Raw genomic sequence first — 22,642 nt, forward strand, 5'->3', positions numbered from 1 at the left:
CCCCCGCAGCGGCCCGCGGCGGGGTGCGACGCCCCCGCTGCCGGTAGTGGTACCCCGCCTGGCTGCCGGCGGTGCCACCCCTCCCGCTCCCGGTAGTGCCACCCCCGGCGCTCGCACGGCAGCGCTAACCCCGCTTCGTTTCCCAGGCCCCAGGCGCCATGGATGGAGGGGGTCAGGGGGAGCAGGCCGAAAGAAGACGGCTGCAATAAGGGCGTCCCGCATGCCACCTCGGCCAGCCCTGCCAGGGTCCCCAGCTCCGGTACGCTCCCGCGCTCGTTTTTGAGCTACAGGGGAACAAAGCCAGCGAGCGAGCGAGCGAGTCCAGTATCACGTCTCTGGCTGCGACCGATACAGCTTCTGAAGCAGATAAAAACCTGGCCGGTTGTGCGCTGCTCTGCAAGATTGGAAAGTTTCTTTCCAGATGAGTGCGGTGAGCATTAGATAGCCCCAAACTTAATTCCCATCGAGATCAAGTCCTTGCCAAATAACTTCAAATCTTTTATTAGTTATAAAGCTAACCCGCTCTCTTTTAAATGCCAGCAGCAGCGTTTGAGGCTGCAGCTTCTTTTCCCAGGCTGGGCTGTACGGGAGGCAAAGGATTTCCCTTTATTGTTCTGAAATTCCCTTCCATAACTTCATGCTCCTGGTTCTGCGAGAGAGCACGCCGTGGAGCAGCAGGTCAGGCTTTGCCGAGGCTGCTGGCATCCCAGCGCACCGAGTTTAGCTCCCCTTCCCCGGGGAACAGAAACCTGTCCTGGGCAGCCTCTCCCCTCTGAGCCACCCCTGGGTCGTTTGCTTTTCCCTCGAGCTATTTCAGAATCAGGCTTGACTTCCACAAGCCAAGCAGAATCCAACATTTCAAAGGGGGGGTGACAAGTGACAATACACCACCACATCCAGACAGCCTCGGACAAAACCCAGATCTGGTCCACAGCCCCCCGCTCCCCGTTTCTCACTTCACCAAAAGCAGAAGTCGATGGCTGACAAACACAAACTCTCCTGAAAGCCTCTTTCCACCCAAAAGGTGGCACTGATGAGCCCACAGCAGCATGTTAATGACCTTGGCTTTACCCAGACACAGGACTTGCTCTCCCGCGCTCCTTCACTTTTCTCTCAACGCGCGGGTGCTTTCTGCACCTTCCCATGCAACTTTGCAATGAAGCACACTTGGAAATCTTCACTCTGATGCTCACATAATCACAGATGAAAGCCCTGGAAAAGGCAGCCCTTTGAGGCACCCCTCTATCAACCCATTCTCTATTCTATTCCCTACAACTTTTGGCATCTTCTTGCTTCAAATTTGCTTAAACTCAAGGAACAAGCCAAGCTAGTGTCAGTTTGGGAAGTACTACATGTTAGGAAATGAAGCACTAACAAATCGCGACAACACTTTAATTATACTGGTAAACATCCCAGTCCTGGCAAAGGGGGACATCTGAGTGACCCAGAAATCACAGGCAGTTACCACCAAGGTACATGATCCACACAGGACATCTTTAGACTCCTTCAGCCTATGTCAATATACTTGTACGTTCTTTATGGAATAGGTTGTGTAAAAAATAGCTTCCTCACTGACAAGATGGAGACATCAATATGCAACTAAGTAATGTGCCATCATGGGCTTGAGTTAAAGCTCAGGTGAAGAGCTGTGAAGTATTTTGATACTTTGGGAGACGGCGCAGGGAGTGTAAAGCAGCAGCTCAAATACTTGAGCATTTTTTTTATACATGAAATGCAGGACTCCATTTTACTGATACCTAAGATAATAAGTAATATCAGTAATAATTACAGTTCTTCAGAAAGTTTTGTTAGTCTTTGGACTGAAAGTCTTGCCAACAAGCAAATCTGACACCTTCCTACATCCTTTAACTGCGAGATACAGGTGAGGCAGCAGTGGCAGAGAAACCTCTCCGAGATCAACGATACTCCATCAGGGCTGCGTGGGGCAAATCAAAGCTAAACCCAGCCCCGACATGAAATGGATGCTCTCCTGTCCACTCACTCTCAAGCCTGAGGGCCCTAACACCGAGCCTAGAGCTCTCATCCCTTTCCCCCCACCTTTCCCAAGAGACTTCCCCAATGTCTAAGCCAGGTAGCAGCTCCCCACTCTTACTGCATTCTCCCAAGCTGTAAATCCAACCAGCAGGAAGCACGGTATCAAATGCTTTTCCAAAAAAGTCTCAATAAATTCTTCCTACAGGCGCATCAAGAGCAATAGCAGAAGCAGGCAAATGCAAAACGAACGCTGCTGAAAGAACCACCAGTGCCCATATTGAATGGCTCCATCTCCCCGTGTCCCTGTGGTACATTCATAGCGTGGCCCATGGAGCTGAGAGCAGTGAAGAACTGGATTAATCCCCTCTGCGGGGGGGGGGGGGGGGGGGGGGGGGGGCAGCTAATGCACCCTCCCAAATTGCCATTACACCTGCCCAAGCTGCCGTAGTGCTGCATTTCTGAATCAAACTGGGCATTGGTGACTGTTGGGGGGTAACCACGAGGACCGTACACCCATCTAGCACCAGGAAACCAAAGGGCCAAAGGGTCCCGTGCTGCCCTTGAAGCTCCTGCATCCCAACAGAGCTTAATATAAGTGGGAAAACACACCAGCAGGCGGGTCAGTGGGGCTGGGGACGGCCCGTTGCAGCCTCCGACGCACACAGCGCTGGGGAGGCTGCTGCCTTCTCCCGGCCCAGCTGGGGCAAAAGCCCCACAGTGTGAACCCGTGCGTTTAAACCAGTATTTACCACCAGAAAATAATCTTGCTCCTCTCTCAGTCACGGTTCCAGTCACAAGCAGCACATTATTCACAAGCACCTGGAAAGGAAACACCGATATTCAGGCCATTTCAGACTTCCCAAATGCATTCCCTTCCCCCGCAGGTGCCTAATTTGCCAAGGTTTAGTGGCTGTAAATTTAAGGCTACTGTGTTTTCCTGCCATGTTATTTTTTTTCTACCTTCACTGCTTCGAAGGAATACCTCTGCGCCGAAGAAGTCAATGTATGCCTGATATATCTGAGCTCCAGCTCCAAAAGCCACATGAAAACACATAGAAAAAAAAAAAAATCTCACTTTTTTTTTTTTAAATAGATTTTTTTTATCCATTGGGACCGCAGAGGGTAATGTCATAGGGATACCAGTCCTGCCACCCACATGCCACATTAGACACCCTCCTGGGAGGCCGGGGAAGAAGCATCGGTGGTGGTGGGAAGAGGATGCGCTGCAGGAGGATGAAGGTGGCTGCGTGGAGCGTGAGAGCTCAGTGAAGGCCACCGGCGCTTGGCTTTTCCTCACATGGTCCCGGATTTGTTTATCCCCGTGGCACGACTGCACGCTCCGCTGCTGCATCCCGCTAATAATCGTTACAGGGCAGCTCCGGGCTGAGGGCTGCTCCCCTCCCTCCTTCAGAGCACAAAACTAATAGGAGATTTAAATGCATGAAATTGTGCCTGAGGAGTCAGATGGGCCAGGGAAACCCTGATGTAAAATAATGCCACCGCATCCTCCTGAAAGACGCTGTGACCTCAAAGCTCTCCCCGAATTATGTATAGAATACATTTAACACTTCCATCTGAAAGCAACCAGCACATTCAACACACAAGGAGTTAAAAACAAAGAAACAAAAACCTCATCAACACAGGAAGCCTCCAACTATATAAAACATGATTGATATTATACACCGATTAACTGAATCCCACCCATCACCTTGTTTTGGGGGAGGAAAACAATAAGTTTGTTTTTATTTCACCTTGATCTCCACTCTCCAGATTGAGGGGCTTAAGCCACATGACCAAATTTGCCCAGTTCTGCATTGTTTCGGTTTGAAATCACCAAAAACCACAGGAGTCTCTACAGAAGAGGCATCTCTGTAGCACTTCGTCAGGATTACATTGACTGGTCCCTTCTCTCTGGTCCTGTAGGAGCCTTTCACAGCCCCAGCCAATGTCATGAAACCCTGCAGCTCCCTTGAAATTCAGCCCAGATCTGTCCAAAACTTGGATCAGGCTCATAAACCCTAGACAAGTTTTAAGCTGATGATGAATTAAGGTACAGTGAATGTTTTCTACTCCTGGAATTTGTTACTAAAAGTCCTGAGTTTCCGAAGCGGACAGATAGTTCCTAGCCGAGTAATTAATTACCTTCCCCATCTTCTCTTGATGCTGTAAGCCATCCATTAATGGATCCCAATCATCCAAAAGGCACTTAGTACCTGACCATTTTTCTTGAAGTTTTGGGGGTGGTGGTATTTTATTGATTTATTTTTACAAGAACTGCTTGCCTTGTACCTCCCTTGGAAGCAGCTTGTTCCAGAAACTTGACATTTGGAGGTCAGGATGGATATGGGTCTTGTGATCTTTTCTCATCCCTCAGAGAAAAATGCACAACAAATTAAAATGACATTGCACTTTCAGTCCTGTCACTGGAAATAAACCCCATATTTTCTGGGGTAAAAAAAAAAAAATAAAAATCAGCCATTTAAAACTAGCTGAGAAGAAGCAATCCTAAATTTCTGATTTATTTCTTTTAGGACCCCTTTTAGCCAGCTCCGGTTTGGAGCGCATCAAGAAAAATCTGGCCATTTCAGAGCTGAGCAAAACACTGCACAGCAGTGCCCTTCAACTCCAGAAAGAAGCCCCTGCCAAAGCTTACGAGCAACATTTGGATCCGATAAAGTTACAGGTGCGCTCCTTGACCGCTGCGTTTCTGGGAGCGCACTCGTGCTTCCCTTTGCTCTCACACAAGGGGGGGAAAATCCCCAGTATTGGGGGGAATGTGCATGAAAATCACATGAAAAAAGCCAGGAGGAGCAGAAGGCAGAAAGGGAAGGAGCCTCTCTCATACCACACAGGCTTTAAAGCTATTTATTTCTAGCATGCAGTTTGCTGCTAGGGCCTCTCGCCCATAGCTTTTAAGGCTGTTACTGCTGAGGTCTCATCTCGTCTCAGGTTTAAGTGATGGTACGCCAAATCCGGGTCTCACCAACACACCACTGTGGAATATAAGCAAGTCCATTATATACCTTTCTTACACAGAGCTACCAAATTTATAGGCTGTCCACAAAGTTTTCTTTTATCCCAGTAATTGCCTTTTCTAAAATTCACCAGGCAAGGGCAATAATTCAAATAACCTTGGTTTCCCACTAACCTAAATGTTAATCCTAGGCTGGCTCCTATGATTCAGAGAATCTCTTCCAAACTTGCAGGTGTTAAGTATGATGCTGTTTAAGAAACTCTCCTGTCTGAACCAGAGGTGCATGGGCGAGAGTGTACCAGCACATGGGGCACAGAGAGCCCCCCCGTGCCTAAATTTGGCCATGCACGGAAGCATCATTTCATTTTTTTTGTCATCGTTCTTTGCTACTTCAGTGCTGTGGTCACGACTATCTGCTATGAGTAAGTGACCATGCAGGTGTGTGATTTTCTTGGCCACCATACACAACAAAGACCATCCAAGGAAACTCAAAGCTGATCAAGAGAAAACCAAGAGGGGAGAAAAAAAAAGACGAGTTTGAGCTAAACTATGGATTTAAGGAGCTTGGTTCTCCCCATGCAGACTCCTAATGGGACACATAGGCAGATCTAGGGAGATGATGACAATTTATACCAACTGAGGAGCTGTCTCTCAATGCCAATATCACAATAAAACTTCACTTTTCTCCTGCCCGTTCTTAGTCTTGACTATTTGTGCTGCAAGTTTTTTGAGGCAGAAGATTCTGATTTCCAGACCCATTTAGTGCTGTGGGATCACAAACGCAGCATGAGCTTCCAGGCAATACTGCAAGACAAGTAATAAAATATTTATCCTCCATTGCCTTCTATGCTTTTATGCTCTGCAAAGGAAGCCATCAAAACTGGAGCCACCAATTTACAGTTGGAGTCTTCAAAAGGAACAAGACCGAGCTGTTATAACTCCCTCAAAAACAAATGTTTTCACACCCTGACCCATAGCAAAACATTTTCATTTGTTACATAATAATAATAAAAAAAAATCAAACTTCCAACTGAAAGGAAAAAAAATATAGATGATAACAAAGCTTACATGGCTTAGAATCATAGAATTGTTTAGGTTGGAAAAGACCTTTGAGATCATCGAGTCCAACTGTCTTAGAAGACAGGAGGGCCTTTTCATGACGTTAACCAAGCTGCAACCTATACAGGACATACGATGCTCAGAGCTGGGTCCCAAACCCACCTTCAGGGAACCTAAAGCTTCATGAAAGCCTCAGCATCTGGAGTCACAGCCTAGCTCCTGGGGGGGTGGAAAGCCGCACATTCCCACTCACAGCAGCAATCCCCACTCACCCTTCTTCCCTTCAACCACTCAATGTGAAGCTGGTAAATTCCTACACCTAATTTCACGCATTTTTTCAGAGTGCTACAGAAGCTACAGATATTTTTTGACGTGACACCCTGATCTTTGGCAATGCAACTATTCTTTCTTTCTCACTGGAAAAGCTTCCTTGATGTGCAAAGCCCTGCAAACCCATACGGCCTGAACTCATCGAGTCTCCAATGCTACCGAGCCTGTGGGGTTATCAGCACTAAAACAAGGCTTTCCTCCACTCTTACCGTTAACTACATCAAAGCTAACACTCCGGGAAAGATCAGCACATCCCTTTTCAAGCATTTAACAGGGAAGTTGCTCTCCTCATAACCTGTAACAGCAGCAAGGAAACCAGCCCCGTGTGATGCACTCCTCCCTTGCAGCTACAAGAGGAGGAAAGGACCGAGTGCCCACACTTACCGGCTGGCGGAGGGAGCTGGTTCCCGCTGTGCTGGTGGTGGTGCCAGTGGAGAAGGTGGCAGAGCTTCTCCAGCAGCAGTATGTGAAGCCCAAAGACCAGAAACCCCCGGAACGACGCGTTCTGCAGAGCATCTCCTCCTCTGCCAGGCCACGACAGCAGCTATTGCCATCTGGCACTGATGCCAGCCCTGCCGCTGCCTCTTTCCAGAAATACCAAGGCACGACCCATCCCTGCACCCCAGAGCCCTCCGCACGTCCTCTCACCAGGCCCCTGCACAGCGCGGTGCCTTCCTCCAGCAGCGGGCAAACACAACCAAAATTGTTCCAGAGGATGTTCAGATGCAAAGCGCTGCCGGAGCTAAAGGGGCAGGACGGTGGTGGCAGGGGAAGGGGACAGCTGCTGCTGCAGACTTAGTTGGCTGAAAGCAAAGCTGTGGGGCACCTTCCCAATACTGCTAGACCAAGGGAGAAGCTGCTTGTATTTCTGGCCCATCGCACCCCAGTGTTGGGGACGAGCAGGGACTGCGGTGCCAGGGAGGCAAACACTCGCCACCACCAAGTCATCCAGCTTCAACCAGCACAGCTCCTCGGTGAGGTACACAGCCAAGGAACCTTCCCCATCCTCCCTTCTTGGACCTCCTGACTGCTGGCTTATTTTAAGAAGGGAACTAAATTGTTTAGGAGCTAACAAAGAAGTTAACCCAGGAATTTCTGCCCATTAATCACTTCATGCCGTGCTCTGGGGTTTTCTTTTGTTCAAGCAACAGAGAAATGCAGGGCTGGGCAATCCCCATCTCGGGAGGGAAGACAGCCCACAATATTTTGATGCGATGGGACTTTATGAAATACAAGATTTTACAGTAACGGCATTATGGTTGTGTATCAAACTGTAACAGGGGATAACACAGCACCATGCGGCTTGCCAGTGGTGGATCAGCACCGTGGAGTGTGTGAAGTTTGCACAACAGCAGTAGCTGCCAAGGTCAAGGATGCTACAAGCACAGGGAGGGCTCTCTGGAGCCACTGGTCCCAGGGAACCCAGGAGAAGCTTCAGCACAGAGCCACATCCCCACAACAGATTCTGACTCTTCGGAAACCAAAAGCAAAAGTCAATGGAATGAAGGAGCCCTGGGAGGAGCATTTCCAATACAGAATGACTGACTTGAGGTGGCTCAGAGCTGGCCACACAAGCATAACTTCCCTCTTGCCTCTATTGAGATAATTAAGGTTAAAAACACTTGGTAAAAGACCTGCGACCTTGAAAAATGAATACGCTTTCTGCAGTGCGCCAGGATTGCTCTTTTCTTCTTCTCAGCAGAAAAGCTCCTTTGCTTCCCTTCGTAAGAAAACTGGAAGAGCCAAAGCTGCAGCTGGCCAGACCACGATCTGGGACAGAGGGGTCCCCCACAACTTGGTAATGCCAGGGCACCAAGCACTGGCAAGCAGAACGGTGCTCAAAGGCATCGAGTGTGCCCACGGCAAGCACGGAGAGGAGTTCCTTGTGTCTCAAGCTTTTATTGCACAGAAGAAGAAATAAATAGTCTAAAGGCCGAAACAATCAGAGATAAAAGGAAGGGAAAGGCAGTGATTTCCCCATCCCTGTAGCATCAGAACTGATTTGCGGTGCTGGGGCTTGCCTCAACCCAGAGCCCTCCCTCGTGCCTCTGCGGGTCTCTGCCAGGACTGCTGCCTGCAGGCAGGACAGTGCTCCACAGAGGGGCTTTTCCCTGGGGAGCAGAAGCGACGGTGATGGGGGTGTCCATGTAAGACCTCACCCCACGCCACAGCCACTGCCCACCAACCCTAAGGTCTGCGTGGGAAATCCTGCAGCACCCCTGGCTGAACCTCCTGCATCCCAGATCACGGCAGTGGGAGAAATGGCTCCTTGTGGGAGCTCACTATGGGATGGGCTTTAAGCAAAATAAGCAAAAATGAGGCTAAACATATTCTGTTAAGGCACTTCTGAATCACCTGTCCCTTCAGCCAGGAGATGCTCTGTTTGGACCCAGCTATGTTGTCAGGTGTCACGTCAGAAAGGATGTGGGAAATCACTATGAACAGCTTCTAAGACATCATTTCACAGTTTTACAGTAGAGGTCATTATACCGCATTACTGCATTAAGATGTGCGATTCCAGTTGTGAATATATTTCATAATCTTCTTGCACTTGCCACTGATTCTGGCCTATTGTCTAATGCCTTAAAGTACTTTCTAAAACCTTGGTAATTGAAATGCTGAGGTAGAAAATGACTGTATTACAAGCAGGCAAATTCATGCCGAGAGAAGTGAATTGACCTGGAAGGTCGCATCCATCTGTGGCACAGCTGGGAGCGGGGCGCTGGCTCCTGCTGCCGAGGTCACCGCTCCCAGGCACAAAGCATCCCTAGTCACCCAGAGGACATTTGAAATGGGGTGTTGTAAGCTTTTATAGCGCCAACGGTCTTTAGAGCTCAATAATGCTTGTAATTGAATTCTTTGAAAAGATTATATTATCCTCACTAACTCATTACTTCCCTGGACTGGCCCTTTCATTTGCATTTTTTCCCCCATTTTGGGTAAGACTTGAAACCCAGCAATGTTGTAGTTTGCATAAACAAACAAGCCTCGAATATATAAATATCTATTCACATCCTTTTTGCCTATATTCAAGTATTTCACAAGGCACTGTGGCAGCCATCAGCATTTCTAAATGCTTTTTGAAGTGATGGCTTGATTTTTTGTGTGTGTCCTTTACTGGAATTGATTCCCAAACTCCTCTCTGCTGATAAGCGAGGACTGGTGATAGCGGTCCCGTGAGGCAAAGTCTGCGTTCTCCTCGGTGAGCTGCGTGGTCTCCATGCCAACTGTTGCAAAGGACGGTGTCACCACGATCTGTTCCTTGGGAGATGGCCTTCTCCTGCAAACAGACAAGCAGAGGCACCCGCATCGCCCCTTATTTGCCATCCATTAGCAGCCGTGCTCTTGGCTGCACAAACAAGACAGGGTGCTTCGAGAAGAGGCTAGATCCTTCTTGGCACCCTTAGGAGGCATAGAGGTAATCTGAAAGCGTTTTTCTTAGAAGGTGCACAAAAAATACACTCCCTTCCCCCAGACAACACTGGAAAATATGCATTTTCTTAATAAATAAGTTTCCTTTTTGGACGTTGGCTATGGCAAGCACTTTCCACACTGTGCAGGAGAAGGAGCATGAGCCACTTCTACTGAAAAATACCCTTCTTAGAGTTTCCTAAGCTTTAGTGTACAATTATTTTTGTAACTCTTTTAAACGAGATTTTCCTGTAATCTCTTTAGCCTAGAGGCTGATTTTAAGAAAACCTTAATGCACATCTGCAAATCAAAACTGTAAGAGCTTATAACACCAACTCAGACCTCACTGAGCACCTAAGAGCCTTAGAGGTGTCAAAGATCCTTGGTTGCCTCCAACTCTCTTGCAGTCTAATAGGATTTCTTCTTTACCTCCAATTCATTAAAATACCTGGCCTGGATTTCAAGGAAACAAAGCTTAGGAAAAACTTGTAAATGACTTCAATAAAATGCAATTTTTCGCAGTGTAGCAACGGTGGGCTTCAAAATGACCCACCCGACCCCCAAGCAGAGCCAAAACTGTCTTTGTGCCACCATGAGCAGGAGCCCTAGCATTAGGTTAAGGCAACCAAGCTGGCTGGCTGACCCAGAGATCGCACTTTTTTAGGAGAGAGAAATAGGACCAGTTTCTGCCTTGAGCACTCACCAGCTCCCCACTCAGCCCTCCTCGGCAGGGTCTTTGCTCATCAATTGCACTGATCGAAGCACTAAGGACTCTGTTGGTCTGGTAACCTAAGAGAGGCCCGTCACCCCCAGCTTCTCTCCCAAGCCACCTCTGCTACCAAAAAGGCATGTGGCCATGTTATAGGGACTGTGGGCAGAGGCAGGAGCTGGGAAGACAGGCATAGACATCTGCCAATGTGTTTAAATGCCTGGACTTTCATTTCTTTTAAAGGAGCCACCAAATTTGCACATACAACGCATGGCAGCTTGTGTTGTGCAGTCCTTACCACGGTGTTCACCCACCGCAATGAAAAAGCAACCCAACAGATTGAGAACCTCAAATCCCATTGCACTGCACAGAGGCAGAGATGGTCACAACCTGCTATGGGAAACCCAAACCTGATGGCATTAATAATTAATAGGATCAAAACAGATTAACAAAACTAGTTAATAACCAACCAACCAAAACCCTTAAGGTCTTCTGGGAAGGAAAAGGCCAAGACAACGCTACTGCAGTCCCATGAAAACTCAATACTGAACGGTTCCTTCACTGAAGACCTTGTTTACTGTATTTGCCCAGTAGCTGTTGCAGCTTCCCCCCAGATTTCCTCTTTGAAACTCGAGCACAGCTGCCACGTGTGCCTGTTCCACCACTACCATAGTAATTCACTTTCACTGGATGGTGGGTGGAAGAGATGGAGTCTCCCATTTCTCATTTCCTACCAGATTTTCCAGTTCAATCTGAGCCATAAAGGTTGAGCACAGACCTTTGGGGTAAGATAAAGCTTCAGGCACCAAGATACGGTTATCAGCTTGACATGTCCACACACAAGGCAGAGGACACTCCTGCTCCCCCATTTACGTGGCCAGCCATATGCCAGGCTAACGGGAGCAAACAGTTATTTTTAGCATTAAGTAAGAATAACTTTGAGCGTGCTAGAAAGGCCAGACAGACTGCTTAAGGTAATAAGCAAGTCAATTCTTCCACCCCTCTCTGTGCACATTAGTGGGTCACGGGAACAACGAGCAGCGCGTCGGTCACTGCCAAGTGACTGGTACCAACCTGCACGAGGTGATCAAAACCGACTTAATCCAGCCAAAGAAACTGAAATTTGCTGCTGCTCCTACAGAGAAAAGGCATGAGAAGTCAGTACGCTGCTAATTCTCTCATAATAGCATTACACCATTGAATTTTTGCATAAAATCTCAAACCAACATGCTTGTTATTAGCCTTCAGTACCCAAAGATTTCGCGATGGTGAGAACACTCTTGCAGTCTTCCCACACGCTGTGGCTTTTAAACGATTGTCAAGAAATGAGCCCAAATTTCCCATGGAGAACAGCGATCCTTTCCCAGACCAACAGCTTGTTAAACCCCAGTGAAGCCACGAGCAAAGTACAAACACCCACTCCAGTACCTTTTCCTCCCTGGACTGCAAAGATCATTCCCACTGCAGGGATGGGGAGGTGGGAGAAGCCATTCAGCCAACCTCAGCCAAGGTGGCTGCCGTCTGACCATTCATTCCCTTTTGTCTGACCCCATGGAGAGCTGGCTTAGCTTATTACACCAACACTATTTTTTTCTGATTTCTCTGTAGAGTTAGTTTCCTGCACTGGCTCACTGCAGGGGCAGAGAAGTGCTGGAGCTGGCAGCAAAAGCAGCAGGAGAAGTTTGTGGTGAGGGACAGGGAGAACAGAGACCCGGCAGCGCCTGCTGGATTTGGCTTAGGCTGTCGGGGAGGAAGAGAGAGGAGAAGGGACATGATGAAATCCCAGAGCAGTTCTGCTCCCAAGGTCTTCATCTACTCCATAATCCAGAGCATCTCTCAAGCCAGTGTCTCCCAACCTTTCTAGACAGCAGGATCATTCAGTCCTTTGGAGAACAAACTCACAGATCATCGGAGGCCATGCGACCACAAAATAACGTTCACTCACAGCCAAATAAAAATCAGGCTGAACTCGGAGTGTTCCATTTCTTACTTTTTCTTTGCCATGCACTGTTTTACTGTATGCATGCAAATGCACGTGCAAAAGAAACCAAGAAAAAAAAAAGTCTAGTCATGCTGCTGTTTCTCAGATCACCTTCCCAAGTCCTCTACACACTGATTGAGAAATTCTTTTTAAAGTAATTTCTAAATATTTCAAAAGCAGATAACAGAGATATAATATAGTGAACATACAAAGGCAAAGAAAACTCCAAAGCCTGAAAACATTGCTTGTGTTTAGTTTAATAGATGAGGGCCGTAAAAACCTTTGTTAAAACTTAGATATATTTCAAAAGATACAAATTAGCAAGTACTATCCCCAATATCAGCTCTTTTCTACTATCCCATAAAGATACATAGAAAAGAAGTCACTTAAGAGTAGGAAGAGAAGAATTGTTGAGCAATGTTTTGATGGTTATGGAGTGACAACTAGTTTTTTGTTTCTCCTTGTCTGGGTTTCTGAAACCTAGTACCTACTTACCTAGCGTCTAATAATCTTTCATCTAAATAAACCCAGGTAGCTCTTTCTGCATTGCCTAAAAGACAGATGAACTGAGACTCTTTTGACTTTTCTCATCTCGGGCAAAAAATTGCACATCCACGTGTGCAGGTATGCATGCGTGCACCTACGTATGGATGTATGCACCTACGTATGGATGTAAGCACAAGTACGCGAGTACGTGCACACTGCGTGCGTATCACCCTCTCCCTTCAGAGACACAGACCAATGCAAACCCCTCCTGCGGCCGTGCCAAGGAGCTGTAGGCTCTCATGAGCTGCTTTCTGAATGTGCTTCACTGTTTAATTTTGAACTTGTTTAAGCCGATCACATGCACAGACCTTTCTAATGCCCTCTGCCTAAAAGTATTTTCCCAGATTACTTTCCCAACATATTCAACCTGTTTAGTTCTGGAATCAAAAGGCTCTCTTGTTCCACAGTTATAAATGCTGAGATTTAATGAGATACTCATAATAATTCCCATTTTCCTGAAAGTTTTCTCAGGTGGGTTTAGATTGATTAATTAAGTTTATTAAAACCTATTTATGGCAGATTTTTCTCATTGCTGTGATACATTTACAATCTGCCACCCCTGTTAAGTCTTAGTATTAGTATCTGGTTTTGCCATTTGAAGTACAATGTAGTAAAGCAATAAGCACAATGTTCAAACTATCAAACCAATGCTAGTTACAGTTAGAATCCAAAATAAAATTAAAGAGTCAGAGAGAAAATGTATTAAAACTAGCAATGAAACAAAACCTCATCATTCATGGTGTCACCTGCATATTAAACACAAGAGTCTCAATTCCTAATTAAGATAAATTAAAGCTTAATGAATTTTTAAGCAGATTTAATAATACAGAAAAAAAAAAAATACTCACCAAGAGGGAGTCCTGGGCTCACTTGGCTGATGTAGAAATACAGAATAACGGCTGCACCCAGGCTGACAAGAGTGTAGATCCACTGAATGACAAACATTATGACGAGGGACACGATCGCCTGTTGGAAAGACATGGTTTGGGGTTACCCCAGAGTCTGTAAGATAATACGAAGATGACAATGTGACAGTTCTTTTTCAGCAAAGCCCAGCAGGTTCGTTGACCTCCTGCTCTGGCCCTGCGGGAGAGCTGGCAGCGCAGTGCCTGGGGAGGAGTGCTCACCTGCAGACACAGCCCGACACCGGGTCAGCAGTTTGTTCCTCAACCTGGCAAGATGAGCACGTATTGCAACTCTAATGGAAACTCTTTAATAACAGAGGCAGTGCTGGGGCTTTCAAGTTGTTACAAAAGCATGAGTAAATGCTCTTTTTTTTTTTTTTTTTTTGCCAGAAATGCATGCAAAAACAGTGCTTTGATGGCATCTCCGTGCTTTGTCTTTCTCAGGGTCTTCTTGGGAGCACTGTGTAAGAGACATGCACAGTCAGGACCCAGGATGCAGCCACTCGGAATTATCCTGGTGAGTGTTTCCTTTCAGGAGTCTCCCTCCTAATGATGTCCAGGGACAGGGACACAACAGAGGCTCTCCTTGGACAAGACCTGCTGCACAGCCCAGGTCCTGCCCCTGGAAGGAACGATGCCAGCTGCAACCACGTGGGTGGATGGATGCTCCTGGGCATCTTTGGCTGAGGCCAGCGGTGCAGCAGGACCCCTGGGGAACCATGTCATCTCCTGCCTGCAAAACACTCCACGGTGCACGGCTGTTGGCCACACATAGACCATTTCCACCCACCGTTATCTGAAGAGATTTGGGTCTGGCATGGCTGCGGTTTCTTGGTAATGAGGTTCCCGTGTTAGAGGGAGCTTCGTTTGGTCTCACTGTTAAAAGGCGGGACAGCAGAGGTCTACAGTGTCATCTTCAGCAGCATGGAGGCAGCTTTCGGTGAGCTACCCTGAGCCCTAGAGGCAGCGTGGGCCTCGGGTCTCTGCTTGGGCTACTCCAAGAGGAGTATCCCGAGGCTCACCAGTTCAGGAGGCAGATTTGGCTCATGTGGCGTATGAACAGGGCCAGGGGTAGCATCTTCACGGGTGAGGTTAGGAACAGCAAGGGGCAGCATGCAAAGAAAGAGCTAAATGAGTCCAGACTGACACAGTCGGTGAAGCTCAGAGAGAAGGCAGAGGGGAAAGGAGCCAGGATGAATAAATGCGTCTGATTTTTGCTTCTGTGATTTTATTTTGCATCGCTGATCCCTTCCCAGCTCTGCTGCAACCTCCTCCCAAGTCTGATTATTGACAGGAAACCAAATCTGCTTTAACGAACACGTCAGTCATCTCCGCAAGCAAACTCCCTTGCGAAGGCAGAGCGCTGACCGCTCCGCGATGACACGCGCTTGGGAGCCACGTTAGTTACCGAGCCCAGAGACAGCATCAGTGCGCAACCTCCTGAAGATGTCATCGCCAGAGGAGCCTCCACATCCATCCCACCCCTGGTGCTGCAGGCCGGCGGGAGCCCTCGCCAGGAGCTGGCTGCTGGCAGCAGCAGTGAATTTGAAAAGTAGGTGTCAAACTCCATCTGAGGATTAAACTAAAAGGGTTCACTGTGTTGTTCGAGCGGGTTTGTTACATTTTACACGCATCTATGAAATTCCCATCCATGCAGCAAAGCCATATGGGTCATCTATTATGCATATCTGACCCTCTCCCTGTCATCTGCCCAAAAATCCATCTTCACAAGATGAATTTAAGCATCTTAAACTCCTCAGTGGCTTGAGACAGAAGCTATTTGAAAGTTATTTATTCTTTAAAGTAACGTGCTGGAGGAATGCTCCACTTTCCTCCCTCAAAAGATGGAATTTCACAGCCGGGCTGCTGGTATCAGGAGGTCAGCACTACTGAAACCCCACCCCGAGCTTGCAGAAACTGGCTCATAAATAAAAGCAACACAGCTTTGAAGCTGATGTCTCACTCCATCCCCTGGCAAGAAAAAGCAGGCTAGCAGATAGTGAGAAGAGGGACACTGATTTTTTCCCAGCCAGCCATGCATCTCTAAAGTCCTAAGATGCCAGACTTTGAATTTGTATCATTTTGGATTGGGTTGGGGTTTGGGTTTTTGCTGTTGTTGTTTTAATTAATATGTCATCTGGCTTTCTCTGAATTTGAACGGCTGGATGCATGGTACCTTGAGTACTTAATTCAGGTGACCTGGAATACTAGAAACAAAAGCCATTTTAAAGTACTGGAGTGTATCTACACTGCAGCAAGTGAGGAATTTCCTTCTGTTTTCTACGATCACAAACCAGTGCTCAAAATAAAAGAAAATTACTTACACCAGCAAAGGAAACCCAGTGGTTGCAGAATTTGGAGTAGAAGGATTCTGGTATTTGCTGAATTCCCAGCTCTGGATTTTGTTGCTTTACAGATGAATCTACAGGGGGAGGGGGAAGAAAGGAAAAAAAAAAAAGAAGAGACATTAGAAAGGAGTTAAAGTGGATTTTTTTTCTCCTACTCTACATTACCACATTCCAGAAAAACAAAGCAGAAATTCTAGCTAACAGCGGGGCATGGCAGAGTTAAACCAAAACCTCTAAAATGAAAACAAAAAAGAAGTGCAAGGAAAAAAAACAAGTTGCCAACTCTGGTGCTGAGTCCATTTGAAGGCCACATCTGGCTATCTCTGCCTCAGTTTCCCTATTTGCAAAAGAAGAGAAATAAAGCTTTTCTCCATTGGAAGGGTTTACGAAACTTAACTGACTAACGCTGATAACACACTACAGCACTGAGACGACAAACTCCGAGCAAACACATGGTATCAAATACCCACATCACCAACAAAACAAATTCAGACTCTTAGCTGTGGATGTTGCATTACGGACTCCACCTGCGGCATGGGGACCACTGCATTTTGACAGCCTGTGTTTTAGACTTGCATGGCTCCATCCCTCCTACCCTGCACCAGGATGAAGTAAATGCCAAGATATACTCAAAACCTTTTTAATGTACAGCACTAAGAGTACATGTGTAGAATAACGAGTACCCCATAAACAACCCTACACTAAATATAGTCCTGCCTGTTTTCCTGTGATTAATCTTCCATAGGAAATTGCATTGGAACTTCTCCTGTGATACACTGCGATGAACTCTACCCTCACCTGATATTATTGCTATGAATCACTGAATGACAGCCCCATATAAAGCTAGTTTCATGCCTGCCTTCAGGAAAGCACCGGGAGGACCGAGGTTATAAACCATTCCCCCGTGAGCATGGAGATGTCCATCTCCTACAGCCCTTACCTTCTCCCCTCCGGCCGGGGAGCGCCGGCACCTCGCTGCAGAGCTGCCCCCCCTGCTCCAGCAGCCCGGGTGTCTGCTGGGCATCCACAGCGGGTGACGAGCACGGACCCACATCACGTCGACAGCCCGGCTCAGCCAGGTCCTGCCGGCTCTCGCTGTGGGGCTCCGCGGTCTCATCCCAGCTGTACTGAGCCAGGGGAGCATCGTGATGGAGATCCAGGAGAAAGCTGTCTTGTAACGTCTGCTTGGCTGGCTTCTTTGCCTTCTTTTGTTTGACCTTCTGGGTTAAATTCTCGGCTCCTTTTTTGCAAGTACCTTGCTCACTACGAAATGGTTTAAAAAGCTGGTCCATGTCTTTTGTGAATTCCAGCAAGGTGCCATTTGATCTGCTTTGAATTACTCCATCTGCTGCACGGCTGGAGGGCTTGTTGAAAATTAAAGGCTGGGAAGAGCGAGCAGGCCTAGTGTTTTCCATCTGGGTCTCGCCAGGTTTCTGCTGAACGTTGTAGCTCAAGGAGACCGAGAAATAGGAATAGTCTACAGCAATATATGTCAACATGAAGTTGATGGTGACTATGGGAGCAAGAACGTTCACTTGCCCAATGAAGACGAACGCCATGGTGATGAGACTTGTTAAGCAAATCGCAGCCACTGGAGTCTTGTTGGGTCCTTTCTAGTTCATAAATAAATCAAACTTACATTTAAATTAATAACCATGAGCCTCACCGTGAGGATTCCCCACTTGCTCAGCTGTCACGGGTGGTTACCTGGGCTGTCTGCAGTACCCCCTTAGTCCTGAAATACACGCATCCATGTGCAAGCAGAGGCTCACTGGCTTAATAAATTAAAGAACAGGCTGGAAGCCAAAAGTTGCTGAGCTCCCACCTCACCTCTGAGCCTCACTCAAGCTTTGTCTTCGGAAAATTCATCCACTCTCACTCTCTATCTCCATGGTCATTAAAGCAGCAATAAACCTTCAGAGAGATTTGTGGGGCTTACGGGAAGTCTGGCAATAAAACATGTTAATTAGAGTTAACTGTTCATCTCTAATTTCTCTACAGCATTCTGCATCACTGCCTACCCAAAAGGCTCCCGCACGCCGCTGTTGGAAAGGCTTCGGCTGCCAGACGCAGTGAAGGAAGCTCTGCCCGCATGGAGCAGTGCCACCTTCACATCAGCAGCTTCTGGCCTTGCCCTGACACAAGGCTGAGCTAAATCCATGGTCTGCTGAGCCTCTGCACTTGGGGTTTCCCTCCTTTCATCCACCCAAGCTGCGGCAGGAGGAAAGCAGCAGAGAGGATAGGCAGCCGAGGGTGCTGGAGGGTGGGAGTCAGCCCCCAGCGATGCCGGGCATGTGTCAGGAAGGCAGGCGGCCAGGAGAAACACCGCCTGCTCTTCTCCTTTGGGGTGGAGTGAAGGCAGGGAGAGGAGGAGAAAAAGAGAGACAAAGCAAAGGGCGTCAGGGGTGGAAAGACTTGAACCATTAGCTCATGAACTTTAATCCCAGGTCTAACATGCCCTTCCTTGGATCAGGCGCTGTCTTACCATTTTGGTACCCAAGAAGCCTATGCAGGCTGCGTGAAGACCTCGCTGGAAAATGTCTTACAAGATATCTTACAAAATATCTTAGGTTTTCACTTATTGCATGTGCTTCTTTAATAAACGCACAGCTCAAATGGAAACTATTTCTATTTCCTCCACTCTTATTTATTAATAGAAAAGGGGGCCAGTTCTGGACCTTACGCCTTTTCACAATGACATAGAAATACGTCTTGGGGACAAAGGAAGATGGTTCTCAGAAAGTATCTTCGGTATCAGAAAGATGTACTGAGATGGGAACAGTTGGGATGATCTCAGGATACCTCTGGATTCCGTTTAACTCTACAGAAAACAATCGTGTTTCCCATCAGCTGGGCTTATGGTGACTACACCACTTTCTTCAACCTTGCAAAAGAAGTACTGATGTGGAACAGATTGGTAAGGGCAAACTAAATTTATTAACTCTTCATAAACCAAATCTAGACAGTTTTCAAGGTGGCAGAGAGAGGAAGGTGGAAAAGTGATCTGCCTTTGATTTCTCACCTCTTTTTGAGCCCTTCCCATCATGGCACTCTGCCTGGACAGAGTTCAGAGCAGAAAATTTGACAAAAAGACAGAAAACTATGAGAGAAGAGAGGGAATCAACTTTGCAGTCAACTTTGCTAAATCACTGAGAATTTCACAAGGGTTGCCAAGTGGAGAACAGCCTGTTCCGGGATCACCAGACAACTGCCTTCAGGAGCTGGAAGTTTTTGCTGTTGTTATTGCTCCTGCTTCCCCTATAATTATTACTATTTCTTATTATTATTGCTACTATTATGACTTTAATTTTAGAAAATTACTTTGAGAAACAGAAAACAGGATAGAAAATGCTTATACTTATAAAACATTTAAATCTTTTAAAACATTCATAAATACCAATATTGTAAAATATTTTTCTGAATTTACTAGCTGCTCTGAAGGAGCAAAACATTGTAAGGTTTTTCCAGCTACTTAGTACAGACAGATAGGTACTGCAAGTTATTGCGAGTGAGAGAATTATTTTCTCCCTGTTTAAAAGAAGGGAAAACCATAAAAAATAGTTTGCTTTGAGTGTATAGCCCAAGACTACAGAGTCATTAGTGACTGGTACTTTGACTCAGCAGAACGACTCATGTGAATGAGGATTATTTGTATGGACAAGGAAAAAGCCTCTTGTCATATTCAAAGCAAGGCTTTGTTTCAAAGCATATCTAGAGCTTAGCAGCAGTGAGCGAGATGTAGGGGAAGCAGGGCTCCTCCTGCGCAGTGCTGAGCCCCGTGGGAGGGCTCAAGGCAGAGGCTGTGCAGCACAGGGGACAGGCAGGGAAAGGACCACAGGCAGCTGGGCTCTTGGTTTTTTAATAAAACCACCCATCTCCTGGCTTTTCTGCCTATGCATAGGGCACCAGATCCCGAGCCTTCCCCTCCTTGCATTTCATACATCCTCCATCTCACACCACAGATGCATCGAAATCCTGGCTTCTTATATCACCGGTTTTCCTTCAGGTGAAGGTCTGACAGCAATTTCAGAGAAAGGATGACTAACCCCACGTCCAAGGAAGGCGAGCATGGGGATCACGTTCTCCTGGGCGATGCACTGCAGGATCCTGGGTGCTCCGTACAGCCCTCCCATGCAGGAGGCCAGGGACGAGATGTACAGCCCTAGCAAAAACAAGAAACCCACCAAGGATACCTGGAGGAAGCGGAGAGAACACAAAGTTGATGATATTGTTCTTTAATGACCCCCAAGCAGTCTTAAATACATGTATTTAAAGAGATCACATACATTTTGTAACATTGCTAAATGAACAGAGCGAGCCCTGGGAAAGCAGCAATTTAACTGGTCTGTGGTATAAAGTGCAAGCAATTAATACAGGAAAATTATCCCATAAAAGTAATTTAATACTGAACATCCTGTACCGACAGAGCCATTTGACAAGCTCATATCCAAGAAATTCTTTGTCACTTGGAGCAATTGCGGCAAAGCAGGAGCTATTAGATTCCCCTTAAGTAACTGGAAGTGAGTTTATTTCAGGAGAGATCACTTATATACAGAGCACATCATACAGGAAAAGCTGCCCAGGCTTCCAACCATCCAAAACAGGAAGACAAACCCCTGCGTCCCAGAGGGGAAAACCAATCCTGAAAGAAAATCCACAGTAAAACCAAATCAAAATTGCCACTTAAACAAATGGCATCTCAAAAAATACGCTCCAAAGGATATAATACAATAACCTTATTTTCCTGACTTCAGTGAGAGAAGAATTTCCTTTGGCCAACATGAAACTTAAAAAAAAAATCTTTAAAGCCACAGTGCTAACAAGGCTGGGTTTATTAGCGGTTTCTAGCGAGCACCCTTTCAAAGGGGGAGCATCTCCTGCAGGCGTGGAGGGGAAGGAGGGCAGCTCATGGTCTATCACACAGAAGCGAGGACTGGGGCCCCCCGTGCATGTCCCCACTCTCAAGAGCTGCAAGCACAGGCAGCATATCTGAAAAAAACCCACCCAAATACACAAAACCCCACAATATGAATGCTGTGCAAGAAAGCTTTGAAATGGGAGTGCTCCTGGTGCCACGGTGGAAGGACACGGGCAGACACAGCCAAAGAGACTAAGGTCTGGGGTCACCGGAGCCATCCCCGAGTCCTGCAAGACCACACGAGTCTGAGAGCCAGCAGCCAGCCACAGAGAAAGGCAAGGCACGGGGGGTGGCACCAGCACAAAGGCCAGGCAGGGAGAAAACCCCCAAATTTTGGTCCAGATCTGTCCTGCCCATGCTGCACTGAAGCGAGGTGCTGAGGTGCCCACAGACATCCGTGGCAGGGACGGCACTGAATGCAGGTCCCCCGCGTCCTTCGCTCTCACCCCTCCTCCTGTGGAAAACGAGGTCTAAAAGAACACGGGTCCTCCCAGCTTCTGCCCCTGTTCAAGTCAGGTGGCGCATGCTTTATTAGAAGGAATTACAAAAATTTACGTGGCTAAAGATGATTCAAGTTACATCTGCCTTTTCCTCATCTATGAAATCCACATGCAGCAGAAAAGAGATTGGGTAAAAAGCCATAAAATGCTTGCTGTTTGGGGAAGGCATGTAAAATTAATGTCATGGTCCAGAACCGCACAAACCTCCTACCAAAACGTTTCTTCTCCCCATGAAAATCCACTTGGCCTTGTAAATTTTATCTTGTGGGACAGAAGAAACTTGACAGAAAGACGAGCAGATATTCACTTCCATTAGACCAATGGACAGACACTCGATGGGGAACCTTCCCTTCTCTCTCCTCTAATCCTGCCCTGCTCTGAGAAATACTTGGAAGAAACAATCAGTTGTGCCAGACATCGTATATTATTTTAGCTGCCAAAAATCCTTGCATTTAAATGTACTACTTGACATTCAACTCAGGGTTAGAGGGGAAGAGTCCTTTTCAATGAGGCTGATGAAAGGGTTTGCTGGGGGTTTTGAGCACAGCGAGTGTGAATACTGTCTAAGAAATTGGCACTTTGAGCTCATTAGAAGTAAAATTACTGCACCTCATTTTTACGTTTAAAAAGCCAAACAAGTATTGCAAGGGAGAAAAGCAGCCAAGCAGTCAGTCACCTGTGAGTGACAGAAAAGGAGAGTTTGGATGTGTAATGATCTCTCCCCCCTCCATCTCTCCAAACAAAGTCATTAAAATCTAAAGCAGCTTGTAATAACTCAAAGAAGCAACATGAATATTGGGATTGCACCATTCTTTTGTTCCATAGTAGGGAAAAGAAAACTCAATTTGCTTTTTGGGGGTTTTGTTTGTTCATTTGTTTATATTTAACATTATTAAATATCTTCATATTCTTTACTGGGAGATTTTTCATTCCCCTCCTCGTCCCCCAAGGGTTCTGAAGTTAAAA

General features: G+C 46.8%; 1 protein-coding gene across 1 annotated transcript in view; it reads right to left on the minus strand.

Annotated features, from left to right (window-relative positions):
• Positions 1-8,213: 8,213 nt before the first annotated feature.
• Positions 8,214-22,642, minus strand: part of SLC12A8 (solute carrier family 12 member 8) — a 58,315-nt gene continuing 43,886 nt past the window's right edge. Inside the window, exons 9-14 of the mRNA XM_075028827.1 lie at positions 20,305-20,451; positions 17,199-17,871; positions 16,235-16,332; positions 13,854-13,971; positions 11,553-11,613; positions 8,214-9,638 (exon numbers count right to left, since the gene is read on the minus strand). Of these exons, the coding sequence (XP_074884928.1) occupies positions 9,473-9,638; positions 11,553-11,613; positions 13,854-13,971; positions 16,235-16,332; positions 17,199-17,871; positions 20,305-20,451 (1,263 nt within the window). The 3' untranslated portion in view covers positions 8,214-9,472. The remainder of the gene's footprint in view (positions 9,639-11,552; positions 11,614-13,853; positions 13,972-16,234; positions 16,333-17,198; positions 17,872-20,304; positions 20,452-22,642) is intronic.

The sequence above is a fragment of the Buteo buteo genome, chromosome 5 (assembly GCF_964188355.1).
Source record: "Buteo buteo chromosome 5, bButBut1.hap1.1, whole genome shotgun sequence".
NCBI lineage: Eukaryota > Metazoa > Chordata > Aves > Accipitriformes > Accipitridae > Buteo > Buteo buteo.